At 37.3% G+C, this 17368-nt stretch overlaps 1 protein-coding gene across 7 annotated transcripts in view; it reads left to right on the forward strand.

Moving 5' to 3' along the window:
- NUCB2 (nucleobindin 2) overlaps positions 1-6952 on the forward strand; it is a 41675-nt gene extending 34723 nt beyond the window's left edge. For 6 of the 7 annotated variants that reach the window (XM_070626515.1, XM_070626517.1, XM_070626516.1 and 3 more), the window contains 3 exons: positions 5605-5775; positions 6320-6401; positions 6812-6952. In XM_070626515.1, the coding sequence (XP_070482616.1) occupies positions 5605-5775; positions 6320-6401; positions 6812-6819 (261 nt within the window). In that variant the 3' untranslated portion in view covers positions 6820-6952. Of the gene's footprint in view, positions 1-5604; positions 5776-6319; positions 6410-6811 lie in introns of those variants that run through there. The other variant, XM_070626521.1, reaches the window with a different exon arrangement.
- The last annotated feature ends 10416 nt before the right edge of the window (positions 6953-17368 follow it).

The raw sequence follows: 17368 nt of genomic DNA on the forward strand, positions 1-17368 counted from the left end.
GAAGAGGCAGACAATTTGAACAGACCAATCACAAGGAAAGAGATTGAAACAGCAATCAAAAACATCCCAAAGACTAAAACCCCGGGACCAGATGGCTTTCCTGGGGAATTCTACCAAACTTTCAGAGAGGATTTAATACCTATCCTTTTCAAGCTATTCCAAAAAATTAGGGAAGATGGAACACTTCCTAACACATTCTATGAGGCCAACATCATGCTGATACCAAAACCTGACAAGGACACCACGAAAAAAGAGAACTACAGGCCAATATCACTGATGAACATAGATGCAAAAATTCTAAACAAAATTTTGGCAACCAGAATTCAGCAATTCATCAAAAGAATCATACATCAGGATCAGGTGGGATTCATACCAGGGACACAGGGATGGTTCAACATCCGCAAATCAATCAACGTGATACACCACATCAACAAACTGAGGAATAAAAACCACATGATCATCTCAATAGATGCAGAGAAGGCATTTGACAAGATCCAACAGCCAATTATGATAAAAACTCTGAACAAAATGGGCATAGAAGGAAACTACCTTAACATAATAAAGGCCATATACGACAAACCCATAGCCAACATCATACTCAATGGGCAAAAACTGAACCCCATCCCCCTGAAAACAGGAACGAGACAAGGATGCCCTCTATCACCACCCTTATTTAACATAGTACTGGAGGTCCTGGCCAGAGCAATCAGGCAAGAAAAAGGAATAAAAGGAATCCAAATAGGGAGGGAAGAAGTGAAACTCTCGCTGTTTGCAGACGACATGATCTTATATATAGAAAACCCCAAAGAATCCATTGGAAAACTGTTAGAAGTAATCAACAACTACAGCAAAGTTGCAAGGTATAAAATCAATTTGCATAAATCAGTAGCATTTCTATACTCCAGTAATGAACCAACAGAAAAAGAACTCAAGAATACAATACCATTCACAATCGCAACAAAAAGAATAAAATACTTTGGGGTAAATTTAACTAAGGAAGTGAAGGACCTATATAATGAAAATTACAAGGCCTTTCTGAGAGAATTGGATGACAACATAAGGAGATGGAAAGACATTCCATGTACATGGATTGGAAGAATAAACATAGTTAAAATGTCCATTCTACCTAAAGCAATCTACAGATTCAACGCCATCCCAATCAGAATCCCAATGACATTCTTTACAGAATTAGAACAAAGAATCCTAAAATTCATATAGGGCAACAAAAGACCCCGACTTGCTAAAGCAATCCTGAGAAAAAAGAACAAAACGGGAGGCATCACAATCCCTGACTTCAAAACATACTACAAAGCTACAGTAATCAAAACAGCATGGTACTGGTACAAAAACAGGTGCACAGATCAATGGAACAGAATTGAAAGCCCAGAAATAAAACCACAGATCTATGGACAGCTTATCTTTGACAAAGGAGCTGAGGGCATACAATGGAGAAAAGAAAGTCTTTTCAACAAATGGTGCTGGGAAAACTGGAAAGCCACATGTAAAAGAATGAAAATTGACCATTCTTTTTCACCATTCACCAAAATAAACTCAAAATGGATTAAAGACCTAAAGGTGAGACCTGAAACCATAACACTTCTGGAAGAAAACGTAGGCAGTACACTCTTTGACATCAGTATTAAAAGGATCTTTTCGGACACCATGCCTTCTCAGAGAAGGGAAACAATAGAAAGAATAAACAGATGGGACTTCATCAGATTAAAGAGCTTCTTCAAGGCAAATGAAAACAGGATTGAAACAAAAAAACAACCCACTAACTGGGAAAAAATATTTGCAAGTCATATATCTGACAAAGGCTTAATATCCTTAATATATAAAGAACTCTCGCAACTCAACCACAAAACATCAAAGAACCCAATCAAAAAATGGGCAGGAGACATGAACAGACATTTCTCCAAAGAAGATATACTGATGGCCAATAGGCACATGAAAAGATGCTCATCATCGCTGATCATCAGGGAAATGCAAATCAAAACTACACTAAGATATCACCTTACACCCGTTAGAATGACAAAAATATCTAAAACTAATAGCAACAAATGTTGGAGAGGTTGCGGAGAAAAAGGAACCCTCATACACTGCTGGTGGGAATGCAAACTGGTGCAGCCACTATGGAAAACAGTATGGAGATTCCTCAAAAAACTAAAACTAGAACTACCATACGATCCAGCCATCCCACTACTGGGTATTTATCCAAAGAGCCTGAAGTCAGCAATCCCAAAAATCCTGTGCACCCCAATGTTTATTGCAGCACTGTTTACAATAGCCAAGACGTGGAAGCAACCTACGTGCCCATCAACAGACGAATGGATAAAGAAGATGTGGTACATATATACAATGGAATACTACTCAGCTGCAAAACAGAACAAAATCATTCCATTTGCAATAACATGGATGGACCTTGAGAGAATTATGTAAAGTGAAATAAGCCAGCGAGAGAACAATAATCTGTGTATGACTCCACTCATATGTGGAAGTTAAAACTATGGACCAAGAACAGTTTAGTGGATACCAGGGGAAAGGTGGGGTGGGGGGTGGGCACAAAGGGTGAAGTGGTGCACCTACAACATGACTGACAAACATTAATGTACAATTGAAATTTCACAAGATTGTAACCTATCAATAACCCAATAAAAAAAAAAAGTGGCAAAAAAAAAAAAGAGTGGTTGAGAGGTACCAACCAAACTAGATTGAAGAAAGAGCATTGTCTTTTTCTGTATGAGATATAAAATGAAAAGATTACCATTTTAATTAGATTTTTAATTGTCCAGAAAATAGTTTGAGATAGGGTGACCAACTGTCCTGGTTTAGCCAGGACTGAGGAGTTTCCTGGGGTGTGGAACTTTTCAGTGCTAAAATCAGGACAGTTCTGGGCAAATGGGACAGTTGGTCATCTTGGTTTGAGATTAAAGAAATCAGCTTCTTTTTGTTATAAGCTTTTGTCTAACATTTGAAATATTTCTGGACTCTGACGAAGAAGAACCACGCTAAGATTATTTGAACATGCACTTCCTTTAGTGCTTTGGGTGAACTGGTTCAATAGATAATTATATACTTTCTTCATTTTGACATAATTTCAGATTTACAAAAGAGTTGCCAGAATAGACAAGGAATTCTTGAATACCCTTCACCCAGATTTCCCATTTTACTACATTTACTCTCTCTCTCTTTTTCTCTCTTTCTCTATGTTTGATCTCTCTGTGTGTGTGTATGTATATGTAACATGTATAGTTATTTTTGAGAGTAAGTTGCACATGATGCTGCTTTAATCTTAAATACTCGAGCGTGTATTTCTTGCAAACAAGGATTATGTTACATAATCATGGTGAAATTATCAGTGCTAACACCTACAATACTCTTCTCTAATCTGTAGACTTTATTGCAATTTTTGTCAATTTCCCCAATATTGTCCTTTATAGCAAAAGAAAATCCAAGATGTTGCCTTGAGTTTAGTTGTCATGTCTTTCTAGTCTCCTTTCATCTGAAACAGTTCCTGTTCTTAGGGCATTGCTATTTCTAAACAGTACAGACCAGTTATTTTGTAGAAGGCCCCTCAGTCTGAGTTTGTCTGCTGTTCCCTCATGATTCCTACTTTTGGTTCAAATACCACCAAAGTGATGCTAAGTGCATCGTATCAGGAGGTAGATGCTGCTAATTATTTCCGTGACTGGCAGTGTTAACTTTGTTTGGTTATGGTAGTGTCTATGGGGTTTGCCCACCATAAAATTACCATCTTACCTTTTGTAATTTAAAAAGTATCTTATCTAACCCATGGACTGCCAGAATCAGAAGTCCTCTCTTTTTTTTAAAAAAAATTCATACAATATCATATCTAAAGTATTTCCAAATACTATTTGTAAGCATTATTTTAATAGCTATGGGAATGCTTGACTGTTTCCTCAGAGTTAGACATTTAGGTTATCTCCGGTCTTTTAGTATTATTTAAAAAAGACATTGCTGCTCTAAACACGTTTTTATATAAAGCTTTTTATGTGTTGAGGGATATTTTATAGGACATTCTCAATGTAGCAATGTCCACAACCAAGGGAATGTTTTTAAGACTGTTGAGATACTTTGTAAAGTGCTGTTCAAAAGAATTGTACCAATTTACATTTCTACCAATAAAAAATGAGAGTGCTCTGTTTTTAAAAAAAAGGTGTCTTTGGGGATCTACTTTGAGACTCATTATCTACTAGTGTTAGCATCCACAGATGAATCTGACCAGAATCACTTGTGACTATGACTGTTGACAAATGGTGATTTTCTAATTGTCTTGCTTCTGCATTTCCTAGTTGCCTTTCTACTGGAAGGAAAAGCTGTCCCTTCCCCCTCCTCTATTTATATCAGTGTAGACTCATGGCTTCTTGTTTTATTCAATAATCTTGAATCCTTACTATGATTACTTCTTTTGATGCTCAAATTGTCCCAGATTTGGCTAGTGGGAGTTTCCTCAAACTGGCTTTGTGTCCTTCTAGCACGTCCCTATCATTCTTTGAGGACTTCCTTACTTTTTAGCATAGCAAGATGTTCAAGGCTGATCTGGTTCTTTCTCTGTCTCACCTCTGGAATCAGCCATTTTTCTGTGGAGCACTGGAGATTGATCTTACAGACCAGGATCTGGGCCCTGGTTGTGCTCCTGGCTACTGGAGCATCATTGCTTCTAGGCCCTGTCAGATAGCACAGTTGGGGAATTAAAAAAATACATATATGTATTTATTTATATTATCTGTGTCTATGTACATATATACACACATACACATATATAGACACACCTACACGTTTATATTCATTTTTATATATTTGCCTATCAATGTGTATTAAAACTCATGAGTTCACACTATCTCCTTAAATTTCAATCAGGCACCTCCAATTCCAACACAACCTTCTATCTTTTCCTCTTTCCATATTTCATATGAAACTGGTTCCCATTTTCCACATTAATGTTCCACTTATTTGCTCAATCCTAGGATGGACAAAGTGTTTCAGCATTGCTAATCCATGCCTCTGCAAAACAAGATTTTAATATTTGTTTAGATTCTGTTGTTGTTTTTAACCTGAGGGCATATTGTCCAACTACTGCGATCAAAAGTTTCTTGGGTTAGTTCTTTTTTTTCCCTCCCTCCTTCTGTGGGTTGTTTTATTCACTTAAAATAAAAGTATTATTTATTTGCTTCTGTTTGTATTCAATTTGAGGAGTTTTCCTGTCCTTGTGGATTTTATTTATTTTCTTTTTTTTTGAGTATGTGAAAGATTGACATGTTTCCAAAAGTCAAATCTATACAAAAAAGGTCTACTCAGAGGAGTGTGATTTTCTTTCCCACGTTCTCTTTGTCCTTTTCCACCCAGGTTATTCCCTTGTTCTATCGATAACCAATCTCATCAGTCTCTGGGTTTTCCTTTCTCTTTTCCCTTTTGCTCAAATGAGTACATAAATATATATTTTCTTATTTCCTCTTCTTCTTACCCAAAACGTGTAATAGTATAAATACTCTTTTGTGGTTTGCTAATCATAGAATTTTAAAGCTGAAAGTGACCTTATTGTTGTATTTCTAAGATTATTCTTTCCTCACTTTTTTCTTGTAGACCTTGGATCAGCAACAGTTCTTCACAGAGGAAGAACTTAAAGCCTATGAAAATCTTATCTCCTTACAAGAAAATGAACTTAAGAAAAAGGCAGATGAACTTCAGAAACAAAAAGAAGAGCTACAACGTCAGCATGACCAACTTGAAGCTCAGAAGCTGGAATATCATCAGGTGGTATTTTGTAAAAGGGTTGTGGCATGGAAAGGATTTTAGGTGCCTTGCTAAAAGCCTGTGTTTTTGTAATATAATATTTCAATGTACTATTTGCTATGGTATTTAAATTTTAATTTTTTAAAACTGTGTCGTTCAATATTAATCTAATAACTAATTTAAGAGTTTGAGTATCTCATTTTGGAAAACAATTTTCAGTTAGTTTGTTGTGCTTTGTCGAAGAGGTCACACATATCAGAGAAAAATCAAATAATACTTTCTTTTTTTTTTTTAAGATTGGCACATGGGCTAACAACTGTTGCCAATCTTTTTTTTTTTTCTGCTTTATTTCCCAAACCACCCTGGTACATAGTTGTATATCTTAGTTGCAGGTCCTTCCGGTTGTGGGATGTGGGATGCCGCCTCAACGTGGCCTGACGAGCAGCGCCATGTCCGCGCCCAGGATCCGAACCCTGGGCCGTCGCAGCGGAGCGCACAAAGTTAACCACTCGGCCACGGAGCCAGCCCCTACTTTCTTTTAAGACATTCTTTTTCCATTTCCTAGGCTGTACAGCAGATGGAACAAAAAAAATTACAACAAGAAATTCCTCCCTCAGGGCCTGGCGGAGAATTGAAGTTCCAGCCACGTATGTAATTTTGTTTGTTTAAGGAAATAAAAATGGAATAAATAGAAATCCATGTTTCTTACAAATATAATTTCAAATCACTGACACCTCTATACTATTTCCTATATATTTGTGGAAATAGAGTAACTTGTATTAGAGAAAAATGAAAGGGCCTATAAAATTCTTATGCATCAGCACATTTCAAAGCTTTATAATTTGATAGGCATATTTATGGTGAAACGATTGATTTCAACATTCATAATTCTTTCTAATCAATTATTGATGTTATCAGAGAACATTTAAAAAAATTGTAATCTATGATTAGCTAAGCATATTTTAAAAAATGAATACTTAATATATCTATATATAAAAGAAGATTCAGGATAAAGGAAGATACCTTTAGAGTGAGAGCATATTATTTTTTTTAACAGACGTTTAAAGACCGAAGTCCCCCAGAACTTGGAAGAAAGCTATTAAATCAATATCTGTTTCTTCTTTTTACCTCCCTTCCTTTTTCTCTGCTCAATAAATATTTTAAAGCATATATGGAATAAAGGAAGATACTTTTCAAATGAGAACACATTTTTTTGGACCCAGATATTTAAGGATTGAAGTCTACCAGAGTCAGGAAGAAAACAAACTCATTATCTGCTCTCACTTTCATATCTCCCTTCTTTCTTCTTTGTTCTCCTTTAATGATTTAAGTGGCCTTATGCCATAGTTTAATGAAACTATCAGTAACTAAGTGAGAAAGCTCTATTACTTTTAAAATAAATTGCACTCACTTACTCACAAAGACAGATACTCTTTTATGGGGGCTTATCATCCCCTCTCTCAATAAAAGGCTCTTTGATACTAATAATTCCTCTCCTGAGAAGACCACAGCGTTCCCCAGTGCCTCTGGTAACTGTTTCCTACCTTCAGCAACCTTATCTGCTAGAAATTCTTCTAGTGAATTGCTTTTGCTACCACTTCAGGTCATTTGTCATTCGTATTTTTGCTTTATACTCTATCAGTTAAGATCAGGTTCTGCTACATATAACAGAAATACCAAAGATAAGAGTGGTTTAAACTAAGTAAGAGTTTTTGCCTCTTACATAAAAGAAATCTAGAAGAAGGTGTTATCCAGGTTCCCATCGTTCTGTTCCGCTATCCTCAGCACATAGTTTTTAACCTCAAGTTACCTCATTCTTGCTGTCCAAGATTGCTTCTGGCGGCAGTGGGGGAGGACGAGAAAAGGAACTTTCCCCAGTTGAATCATCTTCCTTTAGGCAGTTTTCCGAGAGAACCACACAGTGTGTGAACTTACATCTCATTGGCCAGAACTGAGTCACATGGCCATCTAGCTGCTAGGGAAGCTGAGAAATCCATGTGGCAATGCACCCGGCTAAAAGTTAGGATTCTTTAACTAAGGAAGAAGGAAACGGGGGTATTTGGTAGGCAACTTTCAATTTTAACCCATACAGCCTTGTTGGCTACCTAAATATCTGTGTACACTCTTCTGAAACCAAAAACACTCACTTCCCTCACCCTAAGAGGAAACCACCAAAATCCAATCTATTTTTGTGTATAGCTCAAAGACCATGATATCTGAGTATAGTACCCTTCATCAGGTTAGGATGTGGCTTCTTCTGCTCTGGCCATCCACAAACTCAAAAACAAGGTATATGCCCCACCAGCACCACATGTGTGATGGTGGGATAGGTGCAAGATAAACTGCAATCAAGTCGACCTTTTAGAAAGGGGGAAAATGAGAAACGTAGCAGTCACTGATCCATAACAATTAAAAAAATACTGCTTGGCAAAAATAGCAAGGTCTCTCTGCTCTGTCCATAAATACATTCCTTGGTTTTTCCATCAGGCAACCCCTGATTCACCTTTCTGGGAGGAGCTCCCTTGTCTAATGTGCTTGGGGGCCCTTGGTGTTGCCCTCTGGGAAGTTTTATTGTCCATTAATTTTCAAGCATGCATCTGAGTGGGCGCTGGAAGGTGTGCCCTTCTTGGAGGCTGGACAGCCTTAGCACCTCACTCCTGTCATTGTGGCTGTGGGGCCTCAGGGATTGTTTTAGATAGCTACAGCCTGTTGCAGGCCAGGTTTAGGGTTTTTATTTTTTGTTTTGTTTTGGCAAAACAGTTTTCTAAAAAGTTAGTAAGTTTCTGGTCTGTTTTCTTCAATTATTACCATGAATCACCACAGTTAAAGAACTTGTCAAGATGTGGTTTTAACAAAGAACCTCATCTTGTACTTGCTGGCCTCTGTGTTCACTCTCACCTGGGGTCTTAAATGAACGCTACCTACTTGGGACCATTTTAAACTATAGGCTTCGATGGCGGGAGAATGATCTTAATCTGATCTTTTTCCTTAGGATGGCTCCCATACTTGGCAGAAAATTCTTAAGGGAAGTATCTTGAAAAGCTTGAGGAAGCTTTAGCAGCTTCTTCAGAACCTTTACTTATAATTGTTTCAGTTTAGAGTATGGTAGTAGTTGACTTTTTCAGTTCTTCAGAGCTCCTTTGTCAATTTATTTTGTAGACAGAGAGCAATTCCCTCTGCAAAGCTATGTTCTCTTCTATTTCTGCAGACTTGTTTACCTTCCTGAGTCACATCTCTCCTGTAGGACTTTGCTGAAAGAGGCGAGAAGCAGCTAACACAGGCTAGCATTCTGAGGTTCTACCACCACTTTCTCTGATCCCTTAACTTCAGCTGGCATGAGGTCTCACTGCCCAAAACCCTACCTCCTCAGCTAAGCCAACTCCCTATTGAAGATCCTTTTCCTTGCTGCACCTTACTTCTAGCTACCAAATTCTGTATAGGTCACGATTCTTGGTTTCAGATAATAGAATCTTCTTTAGCAATTAGACAGAATGGGATTGATTAAGGGGTATATAGGTAGCTCACAGAATCTTTGGGAGGGCTGAAGAAACAGAACCTAGGCTGAGCTTCTCGGAACTCCATTACAAGAGTGAGCTGCCAAAGAAGCTGCTGCTTTTGGAACAATCGAGAAGCTGCCTGACAGTTCAGGAAGCCACATGCTGGATTAAGAAGCCATGAACAGTTGCCAGCTCCAGAACCACACCGCCTTTGCCTTGCTTTGTGTGGGCAAAAATGGACACCTAGTGTCCTGCCTCTCTCCCCATGTGACTCGGTTCTGAGGAAAAGTCTCAAGTGAGTACATCTGTTTGATTGAACCAATTATGTCTGGAATCCTAGCTGCAAGGGAGGTTGGGAAATGGTAGTGTTTAACTTTCCTACCTCTGTAGGACAGGAATGCAGGTTTAAGCTGTTGAGTGAACCAATCCACTGTAACACCTCACAATTTTACATCATTTCTTTTAACATTAATAATTTTTTAAACATTTAGTCCTCGTTTTACAAATTTTAAAATAATCATTGTATATTCCTCCACACATACTTCTGATTTTTTCCCTTAAATCATGGATCCCAAAATTAAATATAGCAGTCTGGAAAAGTTTTACTTATATACAGCTTAAAATAACCCCCACAAGATCACTCAACAGAGTAATGCCATGTTTCTTAGAGATGGAGAAGAATTCCTATCCCTATTGTTTAAATTGTAGGGAACGTTAAAAAATGGTCTGGAATATTCTTTTGTTGATGACTCTATGACCAGAAATTGTGATAAGACAGTGATTCACCTGGGATAAACTCTTTTAGATAGTGGACTAGGGTTAAATCAGGGAGCAATTAGAAGAGAACTTAGAGAAATTTCTAAAAGTGCTTTTTTTGGCATGACTAAATAATGGATGGATATTAATGTAGACATACCCCACAGTTTCCAGCATGTTATTATAATTTACATCATTAAAAAAATAATTGTTAGCTTAACATTATTTGTGGACCTAAGGAGTTCCAGTTCTTGTGAATACTGGGCGTTTATGAGAATATTATTTCTTAGAGAGTTACTAACACCGCTACTCTTTCCAGTTCTGTTAGAAAGTATTGGTCCTGTTTAATTGATCTCATTCTTCTTCGTACTTCTTTAGATATTAAGTAGTCTTTAGTTTAGCTGACTTAGTCGTGTGTATTAGTCATTTGGGGTTTTGTTTCATATATGAATTTTCATGAAGCATGTCAATTTTATAGTGTACTTATGTGTATATAATTACAATTTTATTTTAAAAGATGATGGTTCTCTAGAATATTTGACTCTCACTAAAGAAAACTATAATTTAGAAGTAATGGTAAAAATCCTTTGAAACATAGCTATACTTTTTTTTTACCAAGATTTGTTTCCAACAGCATTATTTTTATGCTAATTGAACAGATTTGTATTACCATAAGCCTAAATGCAAATCTATTTTTCACATGAGGAAAATATAAAGAAAATTTTTGTTTTATGATAATGCGATTTTTAAGATAGCCTTGCCGATAAAAGAGGGAGTGAGAAATGTATTTTCTTTAGGGAGAAATTTTGACAAGCCCAGTTCTGGTTAGCGCCTAAAATTTAATCTTTGTTTTGTAGCTGTGCAGTACAATCAAGAAGAAACTGAAGAAGAGCCAGAGTTAAATGATGAGCTTGATCGTTTTCATGCAAGATTTTTATCCCCTGAAGAACGTGTTGAAGTTAACCTTCACCCTTAACCACTGGTGCCTGAACTTAAAACTTTGTTCATTTGTTTTTGTGGAATTGAGAGACTAAGGTATATTAAGTTAAATGCAAAGTTTACTTTTTTGTTCCTTATGGGTGACGGAATGGAAGACTGTAATGACAGATTGCTTTCAAGGTGTGAGATTTGAAGGAAATCAGATTTTTTTCCGTGCTTTTTTTAAAATACAATATCATTAGCAGTATTCCAATCTTTCCCTACCGATATTTTAATTTATTTTTTAGATGAGTAATTAGCTGTGAATTAGTAACCATTTCTTAGAGAATCCAAGAGCTGAGCCAGAAGCAGAAGCAGCAGCAGCAGCAAGTGGGGAGGACACCAAATTGAAAAATTTGGCTTTATGGTTCCCAGCACTGCCAACCTGTTTATTCAGACAAAAGCAAAGCAAAACCAAACCAAACCAAACCAATGAAACCTTTGGTTTAATTTGAAGAATTTAGATTTTTTCAAATATTGCCTATAGAGTTATGTAGAAACACAGCCACATTTTATGTTTACAGATCTCCACAGTTTGCATTGCAGAGCTTTTAGTGTACATGTTAATTGATGCCAGTCATGGATTTTTTTGGAGGAAGATTAGCTGTGAGTTAACATCCACTGCCAATCCTCCTCTTTTGCTGAGGAAGATTGGCCCTGTGCTAACATCCATGCCCATCTTCCTCTACTTTATATGTGGGACGCCTACCACAGCATGGCTTTTGCCAAGCAGTGCCATGTCCGCACCTGGGATCCGAACTGGCGAACCCTGGGCCCCATAGAAGCAGAACGTGTGCACTTAACCGCTGTGCCACCAGGCCGGCCCCCGCCAGTCATGTTCTTGATGGTGAATGCCATGCACCAGCTTGGTCGTCAGCCAGCCCTCGACTTTTCCTTATGTGCTCACCCTTCTGGATGTCTTCAAAGCTCTGTATGCTTGTAAACAAGATTGTTTTGTTTATAATTTGGTGACAATCTATTGCAAGCAATAGATTTGACTTTTGCTGGGCAAATCTTCTTACCTCCTTTTGTTTTATCCTTAGTAATAAGTATATTTCCCAAGACTTTCCAGGATTAGGAATATATATCTTGTAAAGGGGTAAAATACTTTATTTTACAATTCCTATAATTTTGCTGCTCCACGGAATTTTAATGAGTGACAGTTTATTTTCCACATGATTTTAAAGTTATGACTTGTCTGAGTGCTTTAAAAGCAAGAGAGGAAAAGCAAAATTCTATCTAGTTCTCTTTGTCATCTCCCATGGATCATTGTATTAAAATGTTATTTTTTGACCCCAGAACCCCCTTCATGTCCTCTTCTAGCCACTAACTTCTAAACAGCAGTCACTAGTCTGACTTCTGACACCATAGATTAATTTTCTCTGTTTTTGTAGTTTGTATAAATAGAATCAAACAGTAAAAAAAAAAAAATTATTTCTGTTCAATTTTAGTTCATTTTAAAAGTTCATCTTGAGCGATATGAGAGTGTGTGTCATTTCATTGAGTCCCCTGCCCTCGGTTTAAGTTCCCGTGTGTGGCGTGTGAAGCCCGTTGCAGCCCCGGGCCCTTCTGCGTTTGTTTGTTGCTATGTCGTTTTACCTCTTCTGCTGTCCACTCTTATCCTTCAGTTGTTAAAGTGATTTCAGTTTGCTTTACTTTTGAATTTTACCCTTTCTGTTCTTGGTGTTGCTACTTCGTAAATATTTCCTTATTAGAGAAGTGAGGTCTTATAGATTATTTCCTTTTTAAAAAATATTCGCCATGCCCTTTGATGTTTTAAACATTTTTATGGTAGTATGGAAACATTTCTGTCAAGTACAGCAATTTAGTGCTCCTATCCTTTCTGTGTAGTGATTCCTTCTTGCTCTGTAGCATTCGGTAATGTATCTTAGAATTTGTATTTTAATTTTTTTCTGACTAGATCTCAGTTCTCCTCCTGTCTGCATGTCTTGTTTCCTTTCATGTGTGTTTATTTTCACTCTCTTTGACATTCATACTAGATTTCATTGAGAGTCAAGGTTCATCTTGGGGAAAAGAAAACCACATTTGCAGGAAAGGCAGGATTTTGAGAGCTGGTTAGGCAAGCAGGCAGCCATCCCCAGAGTGGTTTCTGAGCACCTTGGAGAGTGCTTCTAACCTGGGAGAAAACGAGTCCTTGTCTCCTGACCCCTGCCCTTTGACAGAGTGAACTAGCTTGTGGAACAAATGAACGTCCCTTGTTCAGTTCTTTAGGTTTTTTGTACCCTCCTTAAATAATAAGAGTTTAAAAAAATACTTTGTGCAGACATTTTACAGTTGTTAATAAAGGAAAAGAAATTTTTTTGGAATAGATAGACCAGGACATGAATTCAGTGATCTCTGATTAGAAGACAAGTAAGATAGTTCATTGTTTCTTCATTACTTTTGCCTAGATTATCTCAGTTTTAATTAAGTTCTTTCCACTCTATGTACTCTCCCATTTTTCCACTTTTGTATTGACTTATTCCACTGCAATGTACCTCTTCATCATCGGAGAAAGCTTTGAGGGACGTAGAATGTTGTAGCACTGTTGTCAACTGTCTTAAAGTTTCAATAGCCACCAGCTTCATGGGGCTTATTATCAGGGCTTTCAAATGAATCCCCCCCCCCATCCCAAACTACTCATTTTTTCTCTAAGAGAGTCTGTTGTATTACTAATTAAGACGTAGGGGTGACTTTATTAAAACAGGATTAATTTCCAAAAGATTTATATCAAAGATAAAATAGAGGCTACGTATTTTATTTTAAGGACAACAACTGGAAGTCAGTTAATGCCCTCAGTGACTCCTTCATTCCTTTGTGATGCCTGGTGACTTCCGGAGAGTTCTGTCTGCACCTTTCTATCCAGTTTCAGGGCCTAGGAATGGAAGATCCCTGGAGGCTAAAGTATTGTAGCCCAGGTGGATGAAGGCGCTCCTTTTCAGGGAACATGTTGCTTTCTCTGAAGCTGTTAGTCCAGGATCTGTTAGCACACAGGAAAGTATAAGCCCTTGCAACTTTGAAAGTGTCTGTCTGTGTACCAATTTATATAGCCTCTAATTCAAAAACCATATTTTTGGAAGGAATGTGTGTGTGTTTATATGTAAGCTTGTGCCTAAAATAGGTCTGGGGGGAAGGCCATTAGTTATTCTGTGTCTTCTGAAAAAATTGTCTTCTGGAACGAAAACATGAAAAAAAATATTTTTTCATATTGCTTTTCCGTTTCATGAAGGAAAACAGTGCTGCATAACCCATATTCTTATCAGTATTTATTATGTGTGAGAAACAATTTAATAATGATGGTTTATACATCCTACTTTAAAGTCAGGATTTTAAAGACCTTTTATTTTATTTGTTATTACTAATTTTGGAGGGTCTTGAAAATTTTTCAGTTTAAATGTTGGATTAAAAACATAACCTTTTATAACTACGTGGCTAAAAATGTTCTGTTAATTTTAAACTTGGAAAGAAATTTTAATAGTCTGAAGTGTACTTAGATTTAAATCTTCTTGGCTTATTTAGATAATTAGACTCTTTTTAGAGCCACAAATAAATAACTGGATTTTAATTTGATAATCAGGAAGACACAGAGACTTTTACAGGTTGTTACATTTGAATTTGTTTTTTTGACTATATGTTGTAAACATTCTTCCAGTGCAATATTTGTTGGAAAATATTCTAGTCATCATTTGTATAGGTTCATTTTTAATTATATTAAATGTAAAATCAGAAAAATACGTAATATTTGTTGTAATTTTCTGGGGAAAAAGACAAATTCGACAATATTGAAAGAATGGATTGTCTGTAAAATACTGACATGATAGAGTCACGGCACCACAGGGCCATAGAGATCATTTACCCATGAAGGAACCCCTTCTCCATCATTTCCTGGTAGATGCTGTCTCCAGCCTCTGCTTCCAGCGAGAGCACTGAAGTGGAAATCACAGTGATTTCCAGGCTTGGCTGCATTTTGGAAAACCAAAGAGTTTCCAAAAATACTATGTCTGGGTCCCATCTCCAGAGTGTGTGATTTCATTCTTCTGGAGTGTGGTCTGGTCTTTGGAATTTTTAAAGATCTCCAGATGATTCTAATGTGCAGACAAGTTTGGGAACTACTGGTAAACCACATCAACCTTTTTCAACATGAGAGAATCCACACCGGGGAGGAACCCTGGCTGATGTCATGAAGGTTCTATAAGCATTTGGATGTCACTTCAGAGGATTTACGGCTACATGCACACACACCGGTGTTTGTGTAAGATGTAGGAAACATTTCCACTTAAATTCAAGAAACATTTAATAGGAAGACATCACAGTAACCAAGAATCCATGATTATGGTCTAGTGGAAAGTACTGGGGACTGAGTGTTAGGACCCTGGATCTGTCATTCTCTAACTATATGATATTTTTCCTTCTAGTTTAGAGGAAAAGGACTAGAAGTTCTAGACTGTGAGGGTTTAAATTTTTGTCTAGCTTTTCAACTCAAAATCATTTCAGACTTATGAAAAACTTGCAAAAATAGTAGGAAGAATTCCCATATGCCCTTCACCTAGCTTCCCCAAATGTTAACATCTTGCAAAGTTATTAAAATCAGGAAATCAACATTAATAACAATTTTATTAACTAATCTGTAAACTTTGCCAGTTATCCCACTAATATACTTTTTCTAGGCTAGGAGCCAATCTGAGATCACACATTGCATTTAGTTGTGTGTATATGTGTGTGTTTAATTGTTAACTTTGGAAAAAAATATCAAACCTATCCAAAAAAGTTGCAAAAATAGTAGAACTAATTCTAGTATGCCCTTCCCTAGATGGATCAACTGTTAACAGCTTGCCACATGTGCGTTCAAGCTCTCTCTCTAATTGTTGTTTGTTTTTTTTTTTTTTTTTACTGAAGCATTTCAGAATTAAGTTGCAGACATTGTGATCCTTTACCCTAAATATGTGAGTGAGGATTTTCTACGAACAAGGACATTCTTTTATCATAAGCATCTTATAATTATCCAATTGAGGAAATTTAACACTGTTACGGTACTATTAATCTCACATATGGTCCATATTCAAATTTCACCAATTGTCTCGTACTGTGCTTTATAGTAATTTTTTTCATGATCCAGAACTTAATCCAGAATCAAACTTTGCACTTAGTTGTCATGTCTCCTTCATTTCCCTTAATCTGGAATAGTTCTTCAGCCTTTCATTGTCTTTCATGCCAATGACGTTTTTGAAGAGTCCAGGCCAATTGTTTCATAGGATGGCCCTCAATTTGCATTTGTCTAGAACATTGTTTCTAAGTGTCGTCTGTGACTGGTGCTGGTCTACACCTTGGTGTCACCCAACAGTGAGGGGTCAACGTAGAAATTGAAATTACCTACACCTTTGGAAATAATTTTCTTTCTTTTGCTTTTTTTTTTTTTTTTTTGCAGGGAAAGTTTCCCCCTGAGCTAACATCTGTTGCCAATCTTCTTCCCTCCCCCACTACCCAAAACCCCAGTAGATGGTTGTATATCCCAGTTGTAAGTCGTTCTAGTTCTTCTATGTGAGCCGCTGCCATAGCATGGCAACTGGCAGATGGGTGGTGTGGTCCTGCACCCGGGGAGTGAGCCCAGGACACCTAAGTGGTGAGCGCAGAACTTGAACCACTAGGCCATCAGGACCGGCTCCATTCTGTTTAATAATAAAAATTGAGGGCTTATATTTTTATGTCTTTTCATTTCATTTTTCTAGGAATTCATTTTTATTGTATTTTACAAAATACCAGTCCTCAATGGATTGGACGTTTTCTTTTAAAAGGGACCTTCGTCACAGCTACTTTGAGCAGCACTGGTCTAGATGAGCTTTTGGAGGCTGAGGGCTGTGCTTTATTCATCCCTGAATCCATTACGCCCAGACTGTACCTGGCAGATTTCAGTAAATGGCTCCCTGTGGGATGACTTGAAATGGACCATTCCTTTATTTGAGAAGCTTTTCTTATGCTGAGTCAAAATCTGTGTCTCCACAAATTCCACGTGGGAACCTTACTTCTATCTTCAAAAACATCATATAACATGTCTACTCCTATACGTAGGTGTCAGCTTGTCAGAGGTTTAAAGACTGATAACCACGTCTTAAACCCCTAGTCTACCCCCAGCAAAACCAGCTCCATTCCTTTACCATTTACAGTGATTAGGATTATCTTCTGCTAAAAATGAGAACACCTCAAATAAGAGTGGCTTGTTGACTTTGTTTTCTATGTTCTACAAGTTCAGAGCTGTCATTCTAGGGCTTGTGGGGAAGTTTCACAAATCATGAGGGACCTGGCACCCCTCTATTTTGGTGTCCCATTGTCCTCAGTGTGTAGCTTCAGCACTGTGGTCCGGGATGTCTCCTACTGCTCTAGCTATT

Source organism: Equus przewalskii, chromosome 6 (genome assembly GCF_037783145.1).
Source record: "Equus przewalskii isolate Varuska chromosome 6, EquPr2, whole genome shotgun sequence".
Classification (NCBI taxonomy): domain Eukaryota; kingdom Metazoa; phylum Chordata; class Mammalia; order Perissodactyla; family Equidae; genus Equus; species Equus przewalskii.